This window comes from Heterodontus francisci, chromosome 14 (assembly GCF_036365525.1).
Source record: "Heterodontus francisci isolate sHetFra1 chromosome 14, sHetFra1.hap1, whole genome shotgun sequence".
In the NCBI taxonomy this organism is placed as follows: Eukaryota; Metazoa; Chordata; class Chondrichthyes; order Heterodontiformes; family Heterodontidae; genus Heterodontus; species Heterodontus francisci.
In genome coordinates, this window is record NC_090384.1 from 108,442,085 (window position 1) to 108,466,978 (window position 24,894).

A 24,894-nucleotide genomic window follows, 5' to 3' on the forward strand; every position below is an offset into this window, starting at 1 on the left:
ACTCCACCGCTCAAGTAAAGAAACAAAAGATGTGTCTGGATGAGGTGTGAAAGGCAGGATAGCAGCTGCCTGAACACTAAGCAAAGGGATTAAGAATGAAACTAGAGGGGGATAAAAATGAGCCACCAAAAAAAAGGCACACGAAGAAAAAAATTGATGCAGAGGTTATGATCTAAATTTGTTGAACTCGGTGTCGAGTTTGGAAGACTGTAAAGTGCCCAGTCGAAAGATGAGGAACACCGCCACCTGCAAGTTCCCCTCCAAGTCACACACCATCCTGACTTGGAACTATATTGCTGTTCCTTCACTGTCGCTGGGTCAAAATCCTGGAATTCCCTTCCTAACAGCACTACAAGTGTGAAGTGATGCATTTTGGGAAGTTAAACCAGGGCAGGACATATACAGTGAATGGCAGGGCCCTGGGGAGTGTTGTTGAGCAGAGACACCTTGGGGTGCAAGTACATAGTTCCCTGAAAGTGGCAACACAGGTAGACAGGGCGGTGAAGAAGGCATATGGCATGCTTGCCTTCATCGGCCGAGGTATTGAGTATAAGAGTTGGGACGTCATGTGACAGTTGTACATAACATTGGTTAGTCCGCATTTGGAGTACTGTGTGCAGTTCTGGTCGTCGCACTACAAAAAAGATGTGATTAAGCTAGAGAGGGTGTAGAAAAGATTCACAAGGATGTTGCCTGGTTTGGAGGGCTTGAGTTATAAAGAGAGATTGGATAGGCTGGGTCTGTTTTCCCTGGTCTGTTTTCCCTGGAGCGAAGGAGGCTGAGAGGGGATATGATAGAGGTATATTTTTTTTAGATTTAGAGATACAGCACTGAAACAGGCCCTTCGGCCCACCGAGTCTATGCTGACCATTAACCACCCATTTATACTAATCCTACACTAATCCCATATTCCTACCACATCCTCACCTGTCCCTATATTCCCCTACCACCTACCTATACTAGTGGCAATTTATAATGGCCAATTCACCTATCAACCTGCAAGTCTTTTGGCTGTGGGAGGAAACCGGAGCACCCGGAGGAAACCCACACAGACACAGGGAGAACTTGCAAACTCCACACAGGCAGTACCCAGATTTGAACCCGGGTCGCTGGAGCTGTGGGCTGCGGTGCTAACCACTGCGCCACTGTGCCGCCCTAATATAAAATTATGAGAGGCATAGATAGGGTAGATAGCCAGAATCTGTTTCCCATGGTCTTCTGGAGGTGGTCAGTGGTGTGTGGAGCAGCGCCTGGAGTGGCTATAAAGGCCAATTCTAGAGTGGCAGGCTCTTCCACACGTGCTGCAGAAAAATTTGTTTGTCGGGGCTGTTACATAGTTGGCTCTTCCCTTGTGCTTTTGTCTTTTTTCCTGCCAACTGCCAAGTCTCTTCAACTCGCCACACTTTAGCCCCGCCTTTATGACTGCCCGCCAGCTCTGGCGAATGCTGGCAACTGACTCCCACGACTTGTGATCAATGTCACAGGACTTCATGTCGCGTTTGCAGACGTCTTTAAAGCGGAGACATGGACGGCCGGTGGGTCTGATACCAGTGGCGAGCTCGCTGTACAATGTGTCTTTGGTGATCCTGCCATCTTCCATGCGGCTCACATGACCAAGCCATCTCAGGCGCCGCTGACTCAGTAGTGTGTATAAGCTGGGGATGTTGGCTGCCTCGAGGACTTCTGTGTTGGAGATACGGTCCTGCCACCTGATGCCAAGTATTCTCCAGACGCAGGGAAGATGGAATGAATTGAGACGTTGCTCTTGGTTGACATACGTTGTCCAGGCCTCGCTGCCATAGAGCAAGGTACTGAGGACACAGGCTTGATACACTCGGACTTTTGTGTTCCGTGTCAGTGCGCCATTTTCCCACACTCTCTTGGCCAGTCTGGACATAGCAGCGGAAGCCTTTCCCATGCGCTTGTTGATTTCTGCATCTAGAGACAGGTTACTGGTGATAGTTGAGCCTAGGTAGGTGAACTCTTGAACCACTTCCAGAGCGTGGTCGCCGATATTGATGGATGGAGCATTTCTGACGTCCTGCCCCATGATGTTCATTTTCTTGAGGCTGATGGTTAGGCCAAATTCATTGCAGGCAGCCGCAAACCTGTCGATGAGACTCTGCAGGCACTGTTCAGTGTGAGATGTTAAAGCAGCATAGTCAGCAAAGAGGAGTTCCCTGATGAGGACTTGCTGTACTTTGGACTTCGCTCTTAGACGGGCAAGGTTGAACAACCTGCCACCTGATCTTGTGTGGAGGAAAGTTCCTTCTTCAGAAGACTTGAACGCATGTGAGAGCAGCAGGGAGAAGAAAATCCCAAAGAGTGTGGGTGCGAGAACACAGCCTGTTTCACGCCACTCAGGATAGGAAAGGGGTCTGATGAGGTGCCGCCATGTTGAATTGTGCCTTTCATATTGTCATGGAATGAGGTGATGATACTTAGTAGCTTTGGTGGACATCCAATCTTTTCTAGTAGTCTGAAGAGACCACGTCGGCTGACGAGGTCAAAGGCTTTGGTGAGATCAATGAAAGCAATGTGGAGGGGCATCTGTTGTTTGCGGCATTTCTCTTGTATCTGACGAAGGGAGAACAGCATGTCAACGGTCGATCTCTCTGCACGAAAGCCACTCTGTCCCTCAGGGTAGACGCGCACGGCCAGCTTCTGGAGCCTGTTTAGAGCGACTCGAGCAAAGACTTTCCCCACTATGCTGAGCAGGGGGATTCCACGGTAGTTGTTGCAGTCACCGCGGTCACCTTTGTTTTTATAGAGGGTGATGATATTGGCATCGCGCATGTCCTGAGGTACTGCTCCCTCGTCCCAGCACAGGCATAGCAGTTCATGTAGTGCTGAGAGTATAGCAGGCTTGGCACTCTTGATTATTTCAGGGGTAATGCTGTCCTTCCCAGGGGCTTTTCCGCTGGCTAGAGAATCAATGGCATCACTGAGTTCCGATTTTGTTGGCTGTATTTTATTTTTTTTAATTTTTATTTAGAGATACACCACTGAAACAGGCCCTTCAGCCCACCGAGTCTGTGCCGACCATCAACCACCCATTTATACTAATCCTACACTAATTCCATATTCCTACCACATCCCCACCTGTCCCTATATTTCCCTACCACCTACCTATACTAGGGGCAATTTATAATGGTCAATTTACCTATCAACCTGCAAGTCTTTGGCATGTGGGAGGAAACTGGAGCACCCGGAGGAAACCCACGCAGACACGGGGAGAACTTGCAAACTCCACACAGGCAGTACCCAGAATTGAACCCGAGTCGCTGGAGCTGTGAGGCTGCGGTGCTAACCATTGCGCCACTGTGCCGCCTGTATGTCCAGCTCATCCATGACTGGTAGAGGCTGGGCTGCATTGAGGGCAGTCTCAGTGATAACATTCTCCCTGGAGTACAGTTCTAGGTAGTGCTCAACCCAGCGGTCCATTTGTTTGCGTTGGTCAGTGATTATGTCCCCTGATTTAGATTTGAGGGGGGCGATCTTCTTGATGGTTGGCCCAAAAGCTCTCTTAATGCCATCATACATTCCTCTGATGTTTCCGGTGTCAGAGGCCAGCTGAATATGACTGCATAGGTGTTGCCAGTAGTCGTTTGCGCAGCGCCTGGCTGTTCTTTGTGCAGTGCTTCTGGCTGCTTTAAGTGGCACGGATGTTAACTCGCTGGGGGCTCTCTTGTAGTTCAACAGTGCCATGGTAGGGGTGACTAAAACTAGAGGGCATAGATTTAAGGTGAGAGGGAGGAGGTTTAAAGGGGATCAAAGGAGTAAATTTTTCTCACTAAGAATAGTGGGTATCTGCAATGAGCTGCCTGAGGAGGTGGTGGAGGCAGGAACAGTAGCAACATTTAAGAGACATCTGGACAGATACTTGAATGAGCAAGGCATAGAGGGATATGGAATTAATGCAGCAGGTGGGATTAGTATAGATAGGCATTATGGTTGGCATGGACGTTGTTGGCCGAGGGGCCTGTTTCTATGCTGTACGACTCTATGACTATATTTTGCATGTCGTTGAATGTGAAATCTAGGAACCTAGGAACAGGAGGCCATTCAGCCCCCTGAGCCTGTTCAGCCATTCCATGGCGGATCTGCGACCAGTTTCTGGAGCGCAGGGTATTGTGGGTATTAAGGGGAGATGGTAACATAGTGGTAATGTCATTGGACTAGTAATCCAGAGGCCCAGGCTAATGCCCTGGTGACACTGGTCAAATACCAACACAGCAGCTGACAGGATTTAAATTCAATTATATAATAAAAAATCTGGAATTGAAAGCTAGTCTCAGTAATGGTGCCATGAAACTATCACGATTGTTGTAATGTCCTTTAGGGAAGGAAATTTGCCATCCTCGCCTGGTCTGGCCTACATGTAACTCCAGACCCACAGCAATGTGATTGACTCTTAACTACCCTCAGAAATGGCCTAGTAAGCACTCGGTTGTCAAGGGTAATTAGGCATAGAAAAGAGGAGCAGGAGTAGGCCATTTGGCCCTTCGAACCTGCTCCACCATTCATTATGATCATGGCTGATCATCCAACTCAGTAACCTGTTCCAGCTTTCGCCCCAATCCCTTTGATCCCTTTAGACCCAAGAGCCATATCTCACTCCTTTTTGGAAACATTCAATGTTTTGGCCTCAACTGCTTTCTGTGGGAGCGAATTCCACAGGCTCACCACTCTCTAGGTGAAGAAATTTCTCCTCCTCTCAGTCCTGAAAGGTTTACCCCGTATCCTGAGACTATGACCCCTGGTTCTGGACTCCTCAACATCGGGAACATCTTTCCTGCATCTACCCTGTCATGTCCTGTTAGAATTTTATAGGTTTCTATGAGATCCCCCCTCACTCTTCTGAATGCCAGCAAATGTAATTCTAACCGACTCAATCTCTGCTCAAACATCAGTTCTGCCATCCCAGGAATCAGTCTGGGAAACCTTCGCTGCACTCCCTCTATAGCAAAACATCCTTCCTCAGATAAGGAGACCAAAACTGCACACAATATTCCAGGTGTGACCTCACATGTGGTGTATAGTTGCAGTAAGACATCCCTCCTTCTGTACTCGAATCCTCTTGCTATGAAGGCCAACATACTATTTGCCTTTTTTACCGCCTGTTGCACCTGCATGCTTACCTTCAGTGACTGGTATATGAGAACACCCAGGTCTCGCTGCATATTCCCCTCTTTCAGTTTATAGCCATTCAAATAATCTGCCTTCCTGTTTTTTCTACCAAAATGGATAACCTCACATTTATCCACATTCTACTGCATCTGCCATGCATTTGCCCACTCACTCAACTTGTCCAAATCACCCTGAAGCCTCTCTGCATCCTCCTCCCAACTCACCCTCCCACCCAGTTTTGTGTCATCTGCAAATTTGGAGATATTACATTTAGTTCCCTCATCTAAATCATTAATGTATATTGTGAATAGCTGGGGTCCTAGCACCGATCCCTGCGGTACCCCACTAGTCACTGCCTGCCATTCGGAAAAAGACCCATTTATCCCTACTCTTTGTTTCCTTTCCTCCAACCAATTTTCTATCCAACCCCATACTCCCAATCCCATGTGCTCTAATTTTACATGCTAGTCTCTTATGTGGGACTTTGTCAAAAGCCTTCTGAAAGTCCAGATGAACCACATCCACTGGCTCCCCCTCATCAACTCTACTAGTTACTTCCTCGAAGAATTCTAGTAGATTTGTCAAGCATGATTTCCCTTTCGTAAATACATGCTGACTCTGTCCGATTCTACCACTGTTCTCCAAGTGCTCTGCTATAAAATCTTTGATAATGGTCTCTGGAATTTTCTCCACTACCGACGTCAGGCTGACTGGTCTGTAATTCCCTGCTTTCTCTCTATCTCCCTTTTTAAATAGTGGGGTTACATTAGCTACCCTCCAATCTGTAGGAACTGTTCCAGAGTCTAAAGAATCTTGGAAGATGACCACCAATGCATCCACTATTTCTAGGGCCACTTCCTTAAGTACTCTGGGATGCATACCATCAGGTCCTGGGAATTTATCGGCCTTCAATCCCATCAATTTCCCCAACACCATTTCTCTACTAATACTGATTTCTTTCAGTTCCTCTCTCTCACTAAGCCCTGTGTTCCCCAACATTTCTGGTATGATATCTGTGTCCTCCTTTGTGAAGACAGAACCAAAGTATGCATTTAGTTGGTCAACCATTTCTTTATTCCCAATAATAAATTCCCCTGTTTCTGACTGTAAGGGACCTACATTTGTCTTCACCAACCTTTTTCTCTTCACGTACCTATAGAAACTTTTACAGTCAGTTTTTATGTTCCCCATAATGGTCAACAATCGCTGGGCTTGCCCTCCTCCCATGAAAGAATTTAAAAAAAATTATAGCTACCATTATTGACCAGTTGCCATGAGGATGGCCCTGTCTGGTGATCAATAGCTGCAGCATGGGAGCCAGAGGTGGTTGGAAGCACACGGTCATGGGATGAAACCTTCCCCATACACCTTGGACAGAACAATGAATTCTGTCTGGCTGTGTATCCAACCCCTGTCAACATGGACAATATCCGGCACTGGATCTTGAGAGATGATTACTCGGCCTGAATACCAGCTGCAGATGCTACAGTAGTTTGAGAATTGTTGGACGGGCATTAAGTTAATTAAGATTACACCTTGCCTTTTTGAACCTATTACATATTAACACACTAAGCATTGGAAAGATGATATTCAGATTAGATGTTGCAAGATGAAAGGATTTGGGATTAAAGCTGTCCTTTGTGTTTGTTTACAGGGACTCCATTCTCCTACAGGACACACAGATTTAACAAAGAAGGCACCTGGAAAGCTCCAGAAACAAGTCAACCACCAAATCAGGCGCCGATGTTCCAGCCTCCAGGAGCAAATTTTATGATGCCTCCACCAATTTTCCCTGGTCTGTTTCCACCTCAGGTTGGTGCCAAAACTCAGTCTTGCAGATAGTGTCCTGGGGTATTTTTGCTTCTCCAGTGATTATAGTGGTTAAGGGGCGGAGGAGACTTGGAGGGCTGAATGGCCTGTTCCTGTGCTGTTCTTTGAGGCCATTCAGCCCCTCGAACCTACTCTGCTATTCACTGAGATCATTGCTGATCTTTATCCTAACTTCATCCATCCACCTTGCCTACGTAACCTTTAATATCCTTGGCTAGCAAAAATCTATCAAATTTTATAACAGTTGCAACACAGGAGTGTTGAATTGAAGTTTTATTGTAGTTTATTGTCAGTCACATTTAAACAATGCCAGTGAGATGATCCTTTTAATCTGCTGTAGCGAATAATTACGCTGCTTATGAGGATTGTTACTGAAAACTTGTATATAGAAGATACACATGCGTCCCTCTTGGATACATGGCAGTACGGTCAGTAATCAGAGAACAAAGATTTAAGATAATTGGCAAATGAATCAGGGGAGGTGAGAATTTATTTATGCAGTGAGTTGTTATGATCTGGAATGCACTGTCTGAAATGGCAGTGAAAGATTTGATAGTAACTTTCAAAAGGGAATTGGATAATTACTTGAACAGGAAAAATTATGCTGGACTAAGGGGAAATAGCAGGGGATTGGGACTAATTGGGTAGCTCTTGCAAAGAGCCAGCACAGGCCCGATGGGTGGAAAGACCTCCTGTGCTACATCATTCACTGATAATCGAAACAAAAACACAAGTTGGACTGACTGAACAATATGTGAAGAACAGCAACCTCCAAACCCGTGACCTCTACCACCTAGAAGAACAAGGGCAGCAGACGCATGGGAACACCACCATCTGGAAGTTCCCCTCCAAGTCACACCACCATCTTGACTTGGAGCTATAACCCCATTCCTTCACTGTCGCTGTGTTAAAATCCTGGAACTCCCTCCTTAACGGCACTTAATCTATCAATGTCCCTTTTGTAACTTCCTGCTCCCAGTATAAATGTACATAAACTGTTGCTGGGTAGATTATCTTTATATAGACCTTGAGCATCATGACTGGATGTGATGTCACGAGTCTATACATTGTGCTGCTCAGTGTTCATGTAGATGCCCTAATAAAAAGACCCCTGTAAATAAACTCCTGTTACTTTGACCCAGAGTGTACTTCCCTTATTCAATACAAATAGCACACTGACAAGATAGTACAAGCAACTTCCTGATCCCATCTACACCAGTTAATGTCATAGTCATTAATGGCATAGAAGGAGGCCATTTGGCCCATCGAGTCCATGCCGACTCTCCATGGAGCAGTCCAGTCAGTCCCACTCACTCACTCGATCCCCGTAGCCCTGCAAGTTTACTTCCTTCAAGTGCCCATCCAGATTTCTTTTGAGATCATTAGTTGTCTCCGCTTCTACTTCCACCACCCTCGTGGGCAGCGTGATTCAGGTCATTACCACTCGCTGTATTAAAAAAAGGTTTACCTCACATTCCTCCTGAATCTCTTGCCCAAAACCTTCAGTCTGTGTCCCCTAGTCCTTGTGCCATCAGTTAGTGGGGACAGTTATTCCTTGTCTAACTTATCTAAGCCTGTCATAATCATGTACATCTCTAACAAATCTCCCCTCAATCTACTGTGTTCCAGGGAGAACAATCCCAGCTTTTCCAACCTAACGTTATAACTAAAATCCCTGGAACTATTCTGGTAAATCTCCTCTGCATCCTCTCAGGACCCTCACATCCTTCCGAAAGTGTGGTGACCAGCACTGGACTCAATACTCTACTTGGGGCCCAACCAGAGCTTTATAAAGGTTCAGCATAACTTTCCTGCTTTTAAACTCTATGCTTCTGTTTATGAAGCCCAAGATCCCATATGTTTTACTAACCACTGTCTCAATAAGTCCTGCCACCTTCAAAGATCAATGCACATGCATCCCCAGATCCCTCTGTTCCTGCACACTCTGTGCCATTGAGTCTATATTGCTGCACCCTATCCATTCTACCAAAATGCATCACCTCACACTCGTTTGTATTAAATTCCTCCAAGTTTGGTATCATCGGTAATGTGCCTCCTAACTTGGTGGTGTCAGCAAACTTGGATGTATGGCTCTCTATTCCTTATCTAAGTCTTTAATAAAAATAGTGAAAAACTGAGGCCTTTGTGTCCTGGTCAATATTAACTCCTCAAGCAACATCAATAAAGCAGATTATCAAAATCCTGGAACTCCCTCCCTCCCCAACAGCACTGTGGGTATACCTACATCCCAGGAACGGCAGCAGTTCAAGAAAACAGCTCACCACCACCACCTTCTCCGAGGGCATTTAGAGATGGGCATAAATGCTGGCCTTACCAGTGATGCTCACATCCCATGAATGAATAAAAAAAAAATTAAGTACGTCACCAGTAAAGTTCGCAACTTGCGTAAAATTGTGCCCATCCAACATCACATTGTGTTGATTTTAGGTTTGAGAATTTTAGGAATTAGATGGTTGGATGATCAAGCAGCATACCCTGAATAGAGTAGACATAAGAAAGTAACATAAGAAATAGGAGCCAGAGTAGACTGTGTGGCTGCTCAAGCCTGCTTCATCATTCAGAACGATCATTCTGCCTCAATCCACTTTCCCACCCGCTCCCCATATACCTTGATTTCTTTATAGACCAAAAATCTGTCTAAATCAGCCTTAAATATACTCAACAGTGGAGCATCCATAACCCTCTGGGGAGACAATTCCAAAGATTCACAACCCTTTGAGTGAAGAAATTTCTTCTCATCTCAGTCCTAACTGATTGTCTCCTTATCCTGAGACTCTTCCTGCATGTTCTAGATTCCCCAACCAGAAGATTCAACCTCTCATCAGCTACCCTGTCAAGCCTTTCAGAATCTTGTATGTTTCAATGAGATCACCCTCATTCTTCGAAATTCCAGAGAGTATAGGCCCAGTTTACACACCCACTCATCATAGGGCAACCCTCTCATCCCAGGGACCAATCTAGGAACATAGGAACAAGAGTAGGCCATTCAGCCCATCGAGCCTGCCCCGCCATTCAATACGATCATCGCTGATCATCCACTTTAATGTCTTTTTCCCCACACGATCCCCATATCCCTTTATGTCAACATAGAAAATAGGAGTTGGAGGAAAGTATAGGTGGTCTGATTAGCAAGTTTGCAGACGACACTAAGATTGGTGGAGTAGCAGATAGTGAAGGAGACTGTCAGAGAATACAGCAGAATATAGATAGACTGGAGAGTTGGGCAGAGAAATGGCAGATGGAGTTCAATCAGGGCAAATGCGAGGTGATGCATTTTGGAAGATCCAATTCAAGAGTGAACTATACAGTAAATGGAAAAGTCCTGGGGAAAATTGATGTACAGAGAGATTTGGGTGTTCAGGTCCATTGTTCCCTGAAGGTGGCAACGCAGGTCAATAGAGTGGTCAAGAAGGCATACGGCATGCTTTCCTTCATCGGACGGGGTATTGAGTACAAGAGTTGGCAGGTCATGTTACAGTTGTATAGGACTTTGGTTCGGCCACATTTGGAATACTGCGTGCAGTTCTGGTCGCCACATTGCCAAAAGGATGTGGATGCTTTGGAGAGGGTGCAGAGGAGGTTCACCGGGATGTTGCCTGGTATGGAGGGCGCTAGCTATGAAGAGAGGTTGAGTAGATTAGGATTATTTTCATTAGAAAGACGGAGGTTGAGGGGGGACCTGATTGAGGTGTACAAAATCATGAGAGGTATAGACAGGGTGGATAGCAAGAAGCTTTTTCCCAGAGTGGGGGATTCAGTTGCAAGGGGACACGAGTTCAAAGTGAAAGGGGAAAAGTTTAGGGGGGATATGCGTGGAAAGTTCTTTACGCAGAGGGTGGTGGGTGCATGGAACGCATTGCCAGCGGAGGTGGTAGACGCGGGCACGATAGCGTCTTTTAAGATGTATCTAGACAGATACATGAATGGGCAGGAAGTAAAGAGATACAGACCCTTAGAAAATAGGCGACATGTTTAGATAGAGGATCTGGATCGGCGCAGGCTTGGAGGGCCGAAGGGCCTGTTCCTGTGCTGTAATTTTCTTTGTTCTAGCTATATCTAATTCCTTCTTGAAAACATACAATGTTTTGGCCTCAGCTGCTTTCTGCGGTAGTGAATTCCACAGGCTCACCACTCTCTGGGTGAAGAAATTTCTCCTCATCTCAGTCCTGAAAGGTTTACCCTGTATCCTTAGACTATGACCCCTGGTTCTGGACTCCCTCCACCATCGGGAACATCCTTCCTGCATCTAGCAAACCTTTGCTGTACTGCCTCCAATGCAAGTATATCCTTCCTCAAATATGGAGACCAAAACTGCACAGCACTCCAGGTGCGTCAAAGCCCTGTACAATTGCAGCAAGATTTCTTTATTCTTGTATTCCAATTCCCTTGCACTGAAGACCAATGTGCCATTTGCTGTATCTGCATGCTTACTTTGTGTTCCTTGTACAAGTGCACCCAAGTCTCTCTCAACATCAACATTTAGAAGTTTCACACCTTTTAAAAATATTCTGTTTTCTATTCTTATTACCGAAGTGAATAATCTCACACTTCCCCACATTATACTCCGTCTGCCACCTTGTTGCCCATTCACTTAACCAGTCTATATCTCTTTGTAGACTCTTTGTGCCCTCCTCACAGCTTGCATTTCCATCCAGCTTTGTATCGTCAGCAAACTTGGAAACATTACTCTCGATCTTTTCCTCTAAGTCATTAATATAGATTGAAAATAGCTGAGGCCCCAGCATTGATCCTTGCAGCACTTCACTAGTTATATCCTGCCAACTTGACCATGCGGCACAGTGGTTAGCACCGCAGCCTCACAGCTCCAGCGGCCCGGGTTCAATTCTGGGTACTGTCTGTGTGGAGTTTGCAAGTTCTCCCTGTGTCTGCGTGGGTTTTCTCCGGGTGCTCCGGTTTCCTCCCACAAGCCAAAAGACTTGCAGGTTGGTAGGTAAATTGGCCATTATAAATTGCCCCTAGTATAGGTAGGTGGTAGGGAAATATAGGGACAGGTGGGGATGTGGTAGGAATATGGGATTAGTGTAGGATTAGTATAAATGGGTGGTTGATGGTCAGCACAGACTGGGTGGGCCGAAGGGCCTGTTTCAGTGCTGTATCTCTAAACTAAACTAAAAATGCCCCGTTTGTCCCTACTTTCTGCTTCCTGTCCATTAACCAATCCTCTATCCTTGCTAATATATTACCCCACTCCATGAGTCCTTATCCATGAGCTTATTAGCCTTGTTGAATGTCTTTTGGAAATCCAAGTATACTACTTCCACTGATTCCCCTTTATTTACCCTACTAGTTACATCCTCAATAAACTATAATAAGGTTGTCAAACATGATTTCCCTTTCGAAAAAGCATGTTGACTTTGTCTGATCACACTATGATTTTCTAAGTGCATTGTTAAGACTTCCGTAATAATAGATTCCAGCATTTTCCCAACGACTGATGTCAGGCTAACTGGTCTGTAGTTCCCTGTTTTCACTCTCCCTCCTTTCTTGAATAGTGATGTTACATTTGCTTCCTTCCAAACCACTGAGACTATTATAGAATCTAGGGAATTTTGGAAAATCATAACTAGTACATTCGCCATCTCTGCAACTATCTCTTTTATAACCCTAGGATGTAGGCCATCGGGTCCTGGGGATTTGTTGGATTTTAGTCCCTTAAGTTTCTCAAATACTTTTTCTCTGCTGATATTAATTGCCTATTAGCTCCTTGATTACCCTCTATTTCTGGTATGTAATTTGTGTCCTGTACTGTGAAGACAGACACAAAATATTTGTTCAGTGTCTCTGCCGTTTCCTCATTCGCTGTGATAATTTCCCCTGTCGCTGCCTCTAAGGGAGCAACGTATACTTTAGCTACTGTCCTTTTTATATATTTATATAAGCTCTTATAATCTGTTTTTACATTCCTGGTTAGTTTACTCATTCTATTTTTTCCCCTTTTATCAACTTTTTGGTTCTGAGAACCCCCACCCCCTTCACTGCTGTATTTTCCCTTCCATTTTCTGTATTCCAGCTCCCTGCTGCCTAGTTAGGTCAAACAGCTCGTCACACTGTTCCCCGACTGAAGGGTAGATTTATTCTCAGTTGTTCTTGAATTAGCCACTAGGAGGTGTGTGAGATTGCAAGGAGTGACTTAATCCTTTGACAGAAGTCAGGTTCCTGTTGCAGAGTCAGTGTCATTTACAGCGCAGATGGAGGCCATTCGGCCCATCGAGTCCATGCCAGTATTGTTAGAAGAGGGATATTATCAGCAGTGTCCGGGTGACCTATTCATAGGCCTGTAGACAAAGGACACACTCATTCCTTCAATCAAAACCAGATTTGAATCTAGTATTTAAAAAATATATATTTATCTCTATATTTGGAAGGGGCCAGTGAATTATTACACCCTCCTCTCACCTTAGGGATTTTAATTAGGGTCTACACAATGAGCTCTCTTATTTTTTATTCCTGGCAAGTGGAACCTTTCACATTTTAGGCTCTCTGTGTTGGTATCAAGCACCTCCTTGTATGTTGTTGCACAGATGCAGAGTGCAGTTTGTTCTATTTGTTTTAACTGTGTGACTCAGCACCAACACCACTACTGCAGCAGTGTGACCTTTGATTTTCTGTCTGCTAGACCGAGGTTCCTGTGGTTTCTCTGAGTGAGACTGCTGTTAGTGCTGGGTTAGTTGTGGTTGTGAATGGGTGTCCATCCCCACTAGGAGCGGGATATGTGAATGCCTCAAGCTCATTTTGCATCAGGCAGGAGATTTTCATCCAATCAGGCTAAACAAAGAACAGTACAGCACAGGAACAGGCCATTCGGCCCTCCAAGCCTGCGCCGATCTTGATGCCTGCATAAACTAAAACCTTCTGCACTTCTGGGGACCGTATCCCTCAAATTTGGGGCAGCACAGTGGCGCAGTGTTTAGCACCGCAGCCTCACAGCTCCAGCGACCCGGGTTCAATTCTGGGTACTGCCTGTGTGGACTTTGCAAGTTCTTCCTGTGTCTGCGTGGGTTTCCTTCGGGTGCTCTGGTTTCCGCCCACATGCCAAAGACTTACAGGTTGGTAGATAAATTGGCCATTATAAATTGCCCCTAGTATAGGTAGGTGGTAGGGAAATATAGGGACAGGTGGGGATGTGGTAGGGATATGGAATTAGTGTAGGATTAGTATAGATGGGTGGTTGATGGTCGGCACAGACTCGGTGGGCCGAAGGGCCTGTTTCAGTGCTGTATCTCTAAACTAAACTAAACTAAATCCCATCCGATTCATGTATTTGTCAAGATGCCCCTTAAACGTCTCTATCATACCTGCTTCCACCACCTACCCCGGCAGCAAGTTCCAGGCACTCACCACCCTCTGTGTAAAGAACTTGCCTCGCACATCCCCTCTAAACTTTGCCCCTCTCACCTTAAACCTATGTCCCCTAGTAACTGACTCTTCCACCCTGGGAAAAAGCTTCTGACTATCCACTCTGTCCATGCCGCTCATAACTTTGCAAACCTCTATCATGTCGCCCCTCCACCTCCGTCGTTCCAGTGAAAACACTCCGAGTTTATCCAACCTCTCCTCATAGCTAATGCCATCCAGACCAGGCAACATCCTTGTAAACCTCTTCTGTACCCTCTCCAAAGCCTCCACGTCCTTCTGGTAGTGTGGCGACCAGAATTGCACGCAATATTCTAAGTGTGGCCTAACTAAGGTTCTGTACAGCTGCAGCATGACTTGCCAATTTTTATACTCTATGCCCCGACCGATGAAGGCTAGCATGCCTTCTTGACTACCATCCACCTGTGTTGCCACTTTCAGTGACCTGTCGACCTGTACGCCCAGATCTGTCTGCCTGTCAATACTCCTAAGGGTTCTGCCATTTACTGTATACTTCCCACCTGCATTAGATCTTCCAAAATGCATTACCTCACATTTGTCCGGATTAAACTCCATCTGCCATTTCTCCGCCCAAGCCTGCAACCGATCTATATCCTGCTGTATGCTCTGACAATCCTCAACACTATCCGCAACTCCACCAACCTTTGTGTCGTCCGCAAACTTACTAATCAGACCAGCTACATTTTCCTCCAAATCATTTATATATACTGCAAACAGCAAAGGTCCCAGCACTGATCCCTGCGGAACACCACTAGTCACAGCCCTTCATTCAGAAAAGCACCCTTCCACTGCTACACTCTATCTTCTATGACTGAGCCAGTTCTGTATCCATCTTGCCAGCTCCCCTCTGATCCTGTGTGACTTCACCTTTTGTACCAGTCTGCCATGAGGTACCTTGTCAAAGGCTTGACTGAAGTCCATACAGATAACATCCACTGCCCTTCCTTCATCAATCGTCTTTGTCACTTCCTCAAAAAACTCAATCAAATTACTGAGACGTGACCTCCCCTTCACAAAACCATGCTGCCTCTCGCTAATAAGTTCGTTTGTTTCCAAATGGGAGTAAATTCTGTCCTGTAGAATCCTCTCTAATAATTTCCCTACCACTGTCGTAAGGCTCACCGGCCTATAATTTCCTGCATTATCCTTGCTACACTTCTTAAACAAAGGAACAACATTGGCTATTCTCCAGTCCTCTGGGACCTCACCTGTAGACAATGAGGATGCAAAGATTTATGTCAAGGCCCCAGCAATTTCTTCCCTTGCCTCCCTCAGTATTCTGGGGTAGATCCCATCAGGCCCTGGGGACTTATCTACCTTAATGCTTTGCAAGACACCCAACACCACCTCCTCTTTGATAATGAGATGACTGAGACTATCTACACTCCCTTCCCTAGGCTCATCATCCACCAAGTCCTTCTCTTTGGTAAATACTGATGCAAAGTACTCATTTAGTACCTCGCCCATTTCCTCTGGCTCCACACGTAGATTCCCTTCTCTGTCCTTGAGTGGGCCAACCCTTTCCCTGGTTACCCTCTTGCTCTTTATATACGTATAAAAAGCCTTGGGATTTTCCTTAATCCTGTTTGCCAATGACTTTTCATGACCCCTTTTAGCTATCCTGACTCCTTGCTTAAGTTCCTTCCTACTGTCTTTATATTCCTCAAGGGATTCGTCTGTTCCGAGCCTTCCAGCCCTTACGAATGCTTCCTTTTTCTTTTTGACTAGGCTCACAATATCCCACGTTATCCAAGGTTCCCGAAACTTGCCAAACTTATCCTTCTTCCTCACAGGAACATGCTGGCCCTGGATTCTAATCAACATACATTTGAAAGACTCCCACATGTCAGATGTTGATTTACCCTCAAACAGCCGCCCCCAATGTAAATTCTTCAGTTCCTGCCTAATATTGTTATAATTTGCCTTCCCCCAATTTAGCACCTTCACCCGAGGACTACTCTTATCCTTATCCACAAGTACCTTAAAACCTATGGAATTATGGTCACTGTTCCCGAAATGCTCCCCTACTGAAACTTCGACCACCTGGCCGGGCTCATTCCCCAATACCAGGTCCAGTACAGCCCCATCCCTAGTTGGCCTACCTACATATTGTTTCAAGAAGCCCTCCTGGATGATCCTTACAAATTCTGCCCCATCCAAGCCCCTAGCACTAAGTGAGTCCCAGTCAATATAGGGGAAGTTAAAATCACCCACCACTACAACCCTGTTACCTTTACATCTTTCCAAAATCTGTCTACATATCTGCTCCTCTACCTCCCGCTGGCTGTTGGGAGGCCTGTAGTAAACCCCCAACATCGTGACTGCACCCTTCCTATTACTGAGCTCCACCCATATTGCCTCGCTGCACGACCCCTCCGAGGTGTCCTCCCACAGTACAGCTGTGATATTTTCCTTAACAAGTAATGCAACACCCCCGCCACTTTTACGTCCCCCTCTATCCCGCCTGAAGCTTCTAAATCCTGGAACATTTAGCTGCCAATCCTGTCCTTCCCTCAACCAAGTCTCTGTAATAGCAACAACATCATAGTTCCAAGTACTAATCCAAGCTCTAAGTTCATCTGCCTTACCTGTTATACTTCTCGCATTGAAACAAATGCACTTCAGACCACCAGTCCTGCTGTGCTCCGCAACATCTCCCTGCCTGCTCTTCCTCTCAGTCTTACTGGCCTTATTTACTAGTTCCCCCTCATTTATTTCACTTGCTGTCCTACTGCTCTGGTTCCCACCCCACTGCCACACTAGTTTAAACCCTCCCAAATGATGCTAGCAAACCTCGCAGCCAGGATATTTGTGCCCCTCCAGTTTAGATGCAAATCGTCCTTCTTGTACAGGTCCCATCTGTCCCTGAAGAGAGCCCAATGGTCCAGATATCTGAAACCCTCCCTTCTACACCAGCTGTTCAGCCACGTGTTTAGCTGCACTATCCTCCTGTTTCTAGCCTCACTGGCACGTGGCACAGGGAGTAATCCAGAGATTACAACCCTAGAGGTCCTGTCTTTTAACTTTCTACCTAACTCCCTAAACTCCCCCTGCAGGACCTAGTCACTCTTCCTGCCTATGTCATTGGTACCGATGTGTGCCACAACCTCTGGCTGCTCACCCTCCCCCTTCAGAATGCCCCCTGTCTGTTCAGAGACATCCTTGACCCTGGCACCAGGGAGGCAACATACCATCCTGGAGTCTCTTCCACATCCGCAGAAGCACCTATCTGTGCCCCTGACTATAGAGTCCCCTATAACTATTGCTCTTCTGCGCTTTGTCCCTCCCTGCTGAACAACAGTGCCAGCCGTGGTGCCACTGCTCTGGCTGCTGCTGTTTTCCCCTGATAGGCCATCACCCCCCAACAGTATCCAAAACGGTATGCTTGTTAGAGAGGGGGATAGACACAGGGGATTCCTGCACTGACTGCCTGCCCCTTCTAGCGGTCACCCATCTATCTGCCTGCACCTTGGGTGTAACCACTTCTCTAAAACTCCTGTCTATGACTCTCTCTGCCACCTACATGCTCCTAAGTGCATCCAGTTGCCGCTCCAACCGATCCATGCGGTCTGTGAGGAGCTGTAACTGGGTACACTTCCTGCAGATGTAGTCGTCCGGAACGCTGGAAGCGTCACAGACCGCCCACATCTCACAGGTGAAGCACTTCACCCCTCTAACTGACATTTCTAGCACTAATTAATAAATTAATTTAAAATAAATAAATACTTATTAAATCCTTACTAAATTGTTATAATTAACTATATGGTCCCTAGTGCTAGATTCCTACTCTAAATATTAAATGCTAAGTAAATACAGTAATCTCCTACCTCTGGTTTAGTTACTCTATTTATTAGTTAGTTAATTAGGGTTTTAATCAATTTTTATCAATGTTTTATTTTCAAATTCAGTAAAAAAAAAATTCCCAGCAGCCAATCCGATCACAGCTTTCCTGTGACGTCACTTTCAGGTTTTTTTTTTACCAGAGGTAAGTTTTTTTTATACCTACCGGTCTGGAACTCCACCCTCCGAGTCTTCTCCCAGTCAGCTGTGCTCTTTGGAAGCTCTCGGCTCCCCACACTCTGAGGACAGGTAGGAAATAAAGGAGCTCCTCGCTCCCTCCTGACCGAACTTCCTCAGTTTCCAAACTTCCACTCTAGTGCAACCCAAGTTAGCACTGTAAGATGGCTCACTTTTATACTGACTGACTCTAGCCCCCTGAAAACTGGTTTAAGCCAATTCTCTAATTAACAAGGTGCAGCTGCAAGCAGAGCCTGAGTGAACCCTGTTTAAAGCTGGTCTAAAACTCACCTTCTCCAACCCTAACAGCAACTGTTAAGTTGATCTGCTAAATAAAGGACAGATTAGATTTAAGATAAAATTACCCCTTAATTATCCTCAGTTACCAAACTTCCATTATAGCACTCTAATGCAACCCAAGTCAGCACTCCAGTGCAAACTCCAGTGCTAGGCAATCTTTGAACTATATCTTAGAGGTGGAATGGCCAATGTGTCCCCGCTGCACCATCCTGTTCCCCCTTGGCTTAAGGGTTTTATGTGAAATGTGTTTTTGGGGCAGTCTCAAACAAGTGTTGGGCCAGGACTCCAGTGATTGTTACAAACTGAAGCTAAATCAGTCGCACGAGCATGGCTGGTGTGGTAAATGGGATCATGCCGGTGGTGCAGTAACACGGACGCTCTCTCTTGGGCTTGGCAGGTGGGAGGGGGCACCATTTCAGAGTAGAACAGAGTAGAAAGGAGCATCATTGTTTGCACCTTCTCGAATGCTCAAATTGAGCATTATTCGTCCCTCCCAGTCCTGACATTCATCACTTCCGAAAACACAAATTTCACCACATAATCTGAATACACATTTTTTAACCTCAAGTGATCAATAAAGTCTAAAAATATTGCATGAAATCTCATTTTGCTAAATACTCCCAGCCAGTTAATACAAGTGCAGAACACACTTCATAAAATGGGTTCGAATTACTATTTGGGCTTTTACTGCTTTAATTATTATCTTACTCCAGTATCAGATATCCAGCATTAGATTGCCTGTTTGATAGCACTCTTGCCTGTTAGTCAGAAGGTTATAGCTTCAAACCCCACTATGTGGCTCTGGGTGTGAGACTTTAGTCTTGTTCAAAATAGACGTGAGGTGCAATTTTTGTGATATACATTGAGAAATTTTGCAGCTGCGTTGAGATCCATTAATTCTACTCAAAGTAAAAGATTTGCTATGTTTAGTCAGACCCATTGATATTTACAATAAGAGTCTTGAATTTATATGGCACCTTTCACAACCTCAGGATGTCTCTCAATGCTTTACAGGCAATGAAGTATTTCTGAAGTGTAGTCATTGTTGTAATGTAGGAAATGCAGTAGTCAATTTGCACACAGCAAGCTCCCACAAACAGCAATGAAATAAGTGACCAGAGCATCTGTTTTTGGTGATGTTGGTTGAGGGATAAACATTGGCAAGGACACTGGGGAGATCACCTTTGCTCATCGAAATAGTACAGTGGGATCTTCGACATCCACTTGAGAGGGCAGAAGGGGCCTTGGTTTAACGTCTCATCTGAAAGACTGCCCCTCTGATAGTGCAGTGTTTTCTCAGTCCTGACCCTCCGACAGTGCAGCACTCCCTCAGTGCTGACCCTCTGACAGTGCAGCACTCCCTCAGTACTGACCCTCTGACAGTGCAGCACTCCCTCAGTACTGACCCTCTGACAGTGCAGCACTCCCTCAGTACTGACCCTCTGACAGTGCAGCACTCCCTCAGTGCTGACCCTCTGACAGTGCAGCACTCCCTCAGTACTGACCCTCTGACAGTGCAGCACTCCCTCAGTACTGACCCTCTGACAGTGCAGCGCTGCCTCAGTACTGACCCTGTGACAGTGCAGCACTCCCTCAGTACTGACCCTCTGACAGTGCAGCACTCCCTCAGTACTGACCCTCTGACAGTGCAGCACTCCCTCAGTACTGACCCTCTGACAGTGCAGCACTCCCTCAGTGCTGACCCTCTGACAGTGCGGCACTCCCTCAGTACTGACCCTCTGACAGTGTAGCGCTGCCTCAGTACTGACCCTCTGACAGTGCAGCGCTGCCTCAGTACTGACCCTCTGACAGTGCAGCGCTGCCTCAGTACTCCACTGGGCGTGTAAGCCTAGATTTTGTGTTTAAATCTCTTGGCTGGAAGTCTATTGCATCACTACCTGACTCAGAGGTAAAAGTGCTACCTACTGAGCCATGGCTGACACTTTTTGGGCGTTGATTGACCCACAGCATGCACATTTGTATTAAGTGTGCCTCAGTATCTGTGTAAATGTTCTTCATAACTTGTGCAGAAGTGTTATTGTTGCAGATTTCTAAGTCTTTTTCTTTCTCCCTTGCAGGCATTTAACCAAGTCAACATACCGCCTCCTTTCATGCCACCCTTCCCACCGCTGCATCCACCTCCCTACACGCCAGTCAGCCAGCCTACAGTTCCATACATTGTGCCAGGGAATATCCCTCTGATTGGCTCCACCGCTGTGCCTCCAGTACTTCCACAGCCCACTTACCAAGCTGCTGCTGCTCCTGCTCCTGCTCCTTCTAATTTGGCTGCTCAAACGCAAGTGTTGCAAATGGAAGGAAACCTGGACACCGATAATAAATCCTCTGAAGACAAAGCTCAAAATGAGAATGTAAGAGAGTTTGAACGCAGTTGCAGTTATTCTGTATTCGTCCAGCAGAATTTTAGTGATGGGGGCTGAAACCTGTTGCTCGTTTGTATTTTGCAGAGCATTGCGATATGATAGCTGTATCTGAAAAGAGGTTCTTTTTGTACTGATGCCTGTACTGAGTGTATGCCCTGGGCCTGTATTGAGTGTGTTCCAGTGCAGCATTGATTTACGAGGTTAATGTTCTGTTTTTGTAAGAAATTATCCAGCACAAGCTCTCCAAATAGCAGTTTCTATTCCATCCTCTCAAAATGCACACTTGCATCACCAGCACCAAATACTAGGGGAGTGCAGGATCACTGGGGATGTGCATACACAAATCTATGAAGGTAGCAGGGTCCTTGAGAGGGTGCAGAGGAGATTTACCAGAGTGATTCCAGGGATGAGGGATTTTAGCTACAAGGTTAGGCTCAAGAAGCTGATGATTTCCTTGGAGCAAAGGAGATTGAGGGAGATTTGATAGAAGTGTACAAGATTGTGACAGGTTTGGATAGGGCAAACAAAGAAAAGCTGTTCCCATTAGCAGATGGTACAAGGACTGGAGAACACAATTAAATTTTTTGGGCAAGAGCTGCAGGGGAGATATGAAAAGAACTATTTTTATACTGTAAGTGGTAATGACCTGGAACTCGCTGCCTACAAGGGTGGTGGAAGCGGAAATGATGAATGATTTTAAAAGGAAATTGGATGGGCACTTGAGGGAAATAAACTTGCAGGGCTATGGGGATGGAGCAGGAGAATGGGACTGACTGGATTGCTCTGTGAGCTGGCATGGACTTGATGGGCCGACTGGCCACCTCCTCTGCCGTGATGACTTATAAAAGCATTTGTCATCCTTGCCTTTATTCAATGAAGAATAGAGTACAGAGCAAAGACGTTTTGCTCAGTCTTTACAAAACAATTGTTAGGCTCTAGCTTGAATATTGGATTCAATTTTGGGCACCACACTTCAGGAAGGATGTCAGTCTTTGAGAGGGTGCAGAAGGAATTTACTAGAATGGTGCTTAGGATGAGGGACTTCAGTTATATGGAGAGACTGGAGAAGCTGGGATTGTTCTCTCAGAGCAGAGAAAGTTAAGGGGAGATTTGATAGAGGTGTTCAAAATCATCAATGGAGTAGATAAGGAGAAACTTTTCAGGACAGGAGAGCCAGTAACAGTGGACACCGAGTCAAGGTAATTGGCAAAAGAACCAGATGTGGAATAAGAGAACTTTTTTTGTACACAGCGAATTGTTGTGATCTGGAATGTGGTGAAAGCAGATTTTCAAAAGGAAATTGGATAAGTACTTGAAGGGAAAAATATTACAGGTCTATAGGGAAAGAGCAGAGGAGTGGGACTAATTGGATAACTCTTTCAAAGAGCCAGCACAGGCGGAATGTCGTCCTCCTGTGCTATAAGATTCTTTGCTTTTACACAGAACCTGTCTGTAAGGGAAAATCTCATGGAGAGGTTAACCAGAACCCTGCACCCTCCCTTGATGGACTCAGTACCTAATCTAATTAAATATTGTTTAACTCATAACAACTTCTCTCCCCTTAAGACAAATTATCTAAAACTATCATTTTAAGATTAAATGACTACAGTAATTCAGTTACTGTTCCAAAACAATGTAAAAATGTTCCCCATCGATACTGAATTTTAACTGGGTGCATTTGGGTACAGGATTAATGCATCTTTAAAACATACCTACATATGTTTCATTGATTTCAAGTCTAAGGATGTCTCTCCTTCTTCAGATAATCTTATCAGTTTATTGCAGATCTTTTGGCAGTGGAAGCTGGGCTTCGTTACTGAACTTGGTGTGGGTCACTGATTTGGTTATCACCTTGGCCGGTGACTTACCGGAGCCATAAGAGTGTGCACTTGATGCCTGGTTATCCCTAGATGGGGTATAAGACCACATCTCCAAGTGACCCTTGAGTTTCTTTCCTGACTAATTGAGGTTTTGATCACTGTGTTTTTTCCAAATTGAGTTTTCCAGTTGGACGTGGTAAGTCACAGGGCCAGGTATTCTAGTCATAACTGCAGCTCACAGCATCATCAACTAAAACTGAATCTCCAGCTTCCAGCCATTTCTTTTTTTCTGATGGTGTGGCCTGTATTTGAATGGTACCTCTAAGGTTAGATCTTATAGTTAACTGGGTATGCAACTGTCTACTCATCAGTGATTCAATAGTGCTATGTGACATGAGTCAGTACAATGGAAAAGAAGGCATCTTCTGACTAGCATATGTGACATAAATTTAATCATCTTTGAAATCTCCAAAGACTGAGTTGATAAGGTGAAGATAAGATTCTTTGTATTCCATGACACTTTACAAATTCTGTACACTTTTGGGATATAAACTGAAGACCATTCTCTGAAGTCAGTTTTTCTAGTAAACCCGGCGATAAAAAGGTAATTTTCAATGCTTCAGTGGTTGGTTCATGGTTCTGAATGGCATATAAGTGACTTCAGACCACAAGAATCCGCTTTAACAGGGAAATTCCCATTTATAGACAGATCAGTATCGTCAATCTCAGCCCTTTGTCACAGATTTTGTGTTTACACTATATGTGTGGTCAGATGAGAGACAAAATATTATAGGAAAAGAGATAAAGTAGAGGAAGGTTGGTTGCTACAGGGTATTCGGTTTGGGGCATTTATTGGCATATTTATGTGAAAATCATACTGCCTTTTGGGGGTGTTGAAAGCCTTGGCCCTTGTTTGTGTTGATGACCAAGTTTGGATTCCAATGTTGGCCTGATGTTATGAGATTGTCCATCTCTTCAAGAGAACTGAACGAAGCCAGGTACAAATCCAGCAATCATTGCCATTGTCTTGAAGGCCAAATTCAGTGATTAGCTGGTTTTATAACTGGCTAAGTCCATTTCTCTTGAAGAGAGTCAGAAGGTTGTGTGTTTAAGGCCCGCCCCAGAGCCTTGAGCACATAATCCAGGCTAACACTTCAGTGCAGTACCAGGGGAATGTTGCACTGTCGGAGGTACCGTCTTTCGGATTATACCGAGGCCCCATCTGCCCCCTTGGGTAGATATAAAAGATCCAATGGCATAATCAGAAGAAGAGCAGGGGAGTTCACCTTGATGTGCTGGCCAATATTTATCCCTCAACTAGCATAACTTCAAAAAAAATTATGATCTAGTTATTTATCTCATTGCTGTTTGTGGAACCCAACTGCAAAAATTGGCTGCTGCAATTCCCATATTACGATGATTGCACTTCAAAAGTACTTACTTGACTGTATTTGCTTCTGGAGATCCTGACTGAGTGAATTGTGTTATATTATTGCAAGCTTTTCTTTCAATATTCTGTATCCCAAAATGTATTACCTAATTTTTCTCTGCTCTAATCTATGTATACCATCTAATCTGCTCACCTCTTTGTGTCCTACAACCCCCTAATTTTGTATCAGAAAATGTCAATAACATTCCTAATGTATCTGTGTCCACATCATTATAATAATGGAAAACTAAATAGTTCTGACCACCAATGTTCATTCTAATTGTTCTTTGTGCACAGCCTATTCATTTAAGTCGTCGAGCCCTTCAAATTCTTCTGCACGGCCGCTTAAAGGGGCTGATTTGTGTTCGGCCTGCGTGGGAACTTCTGGGTTGCTGTGTGGCCGCGCAACATAAAAGGAGCATTGCTGACCATAGATTCCTGGTGGTCACCACTACCCACACCTCAAAAATCTGTAAAAAATTCTTCTCTCTGCTTTCTAATCTCTCTCCATGCTAATTTCCTTTTAAACCCTATGCATTATCTTCACTCCACTAAACTGTCGATCAGTATC

General features: G+C 45.2%; 1 protein-coding gene across 2 annotated transcripts in view; it reads left to right on the forward strand.

Moving 5' to 3' along the window:
• The window catches only part of phrf1 (PHD and ring finger domains 1), a 136,199-nt gene that overhangs the window by 103,153 nt on the left and 8,152 nt on the right, over window positions 1-24,894 (forward strand). For both annotated transcript variants that reach the window (XM_068046744.1, XM_068046743.1), the window contains exons 15-16: window positions 6,785-6,942; window positions 20,772-21,062. In XM_068046744.1, coding sequence (XP_067902845.1) covers window positions 6,785-6,942; window positions 20,772-21,062 — 449 coding nt within the window. The remainder of the gene's footprint in view (window positions 1-6,784; window positions 6,943-20,771; window positions 21,063-24,894) is intronic.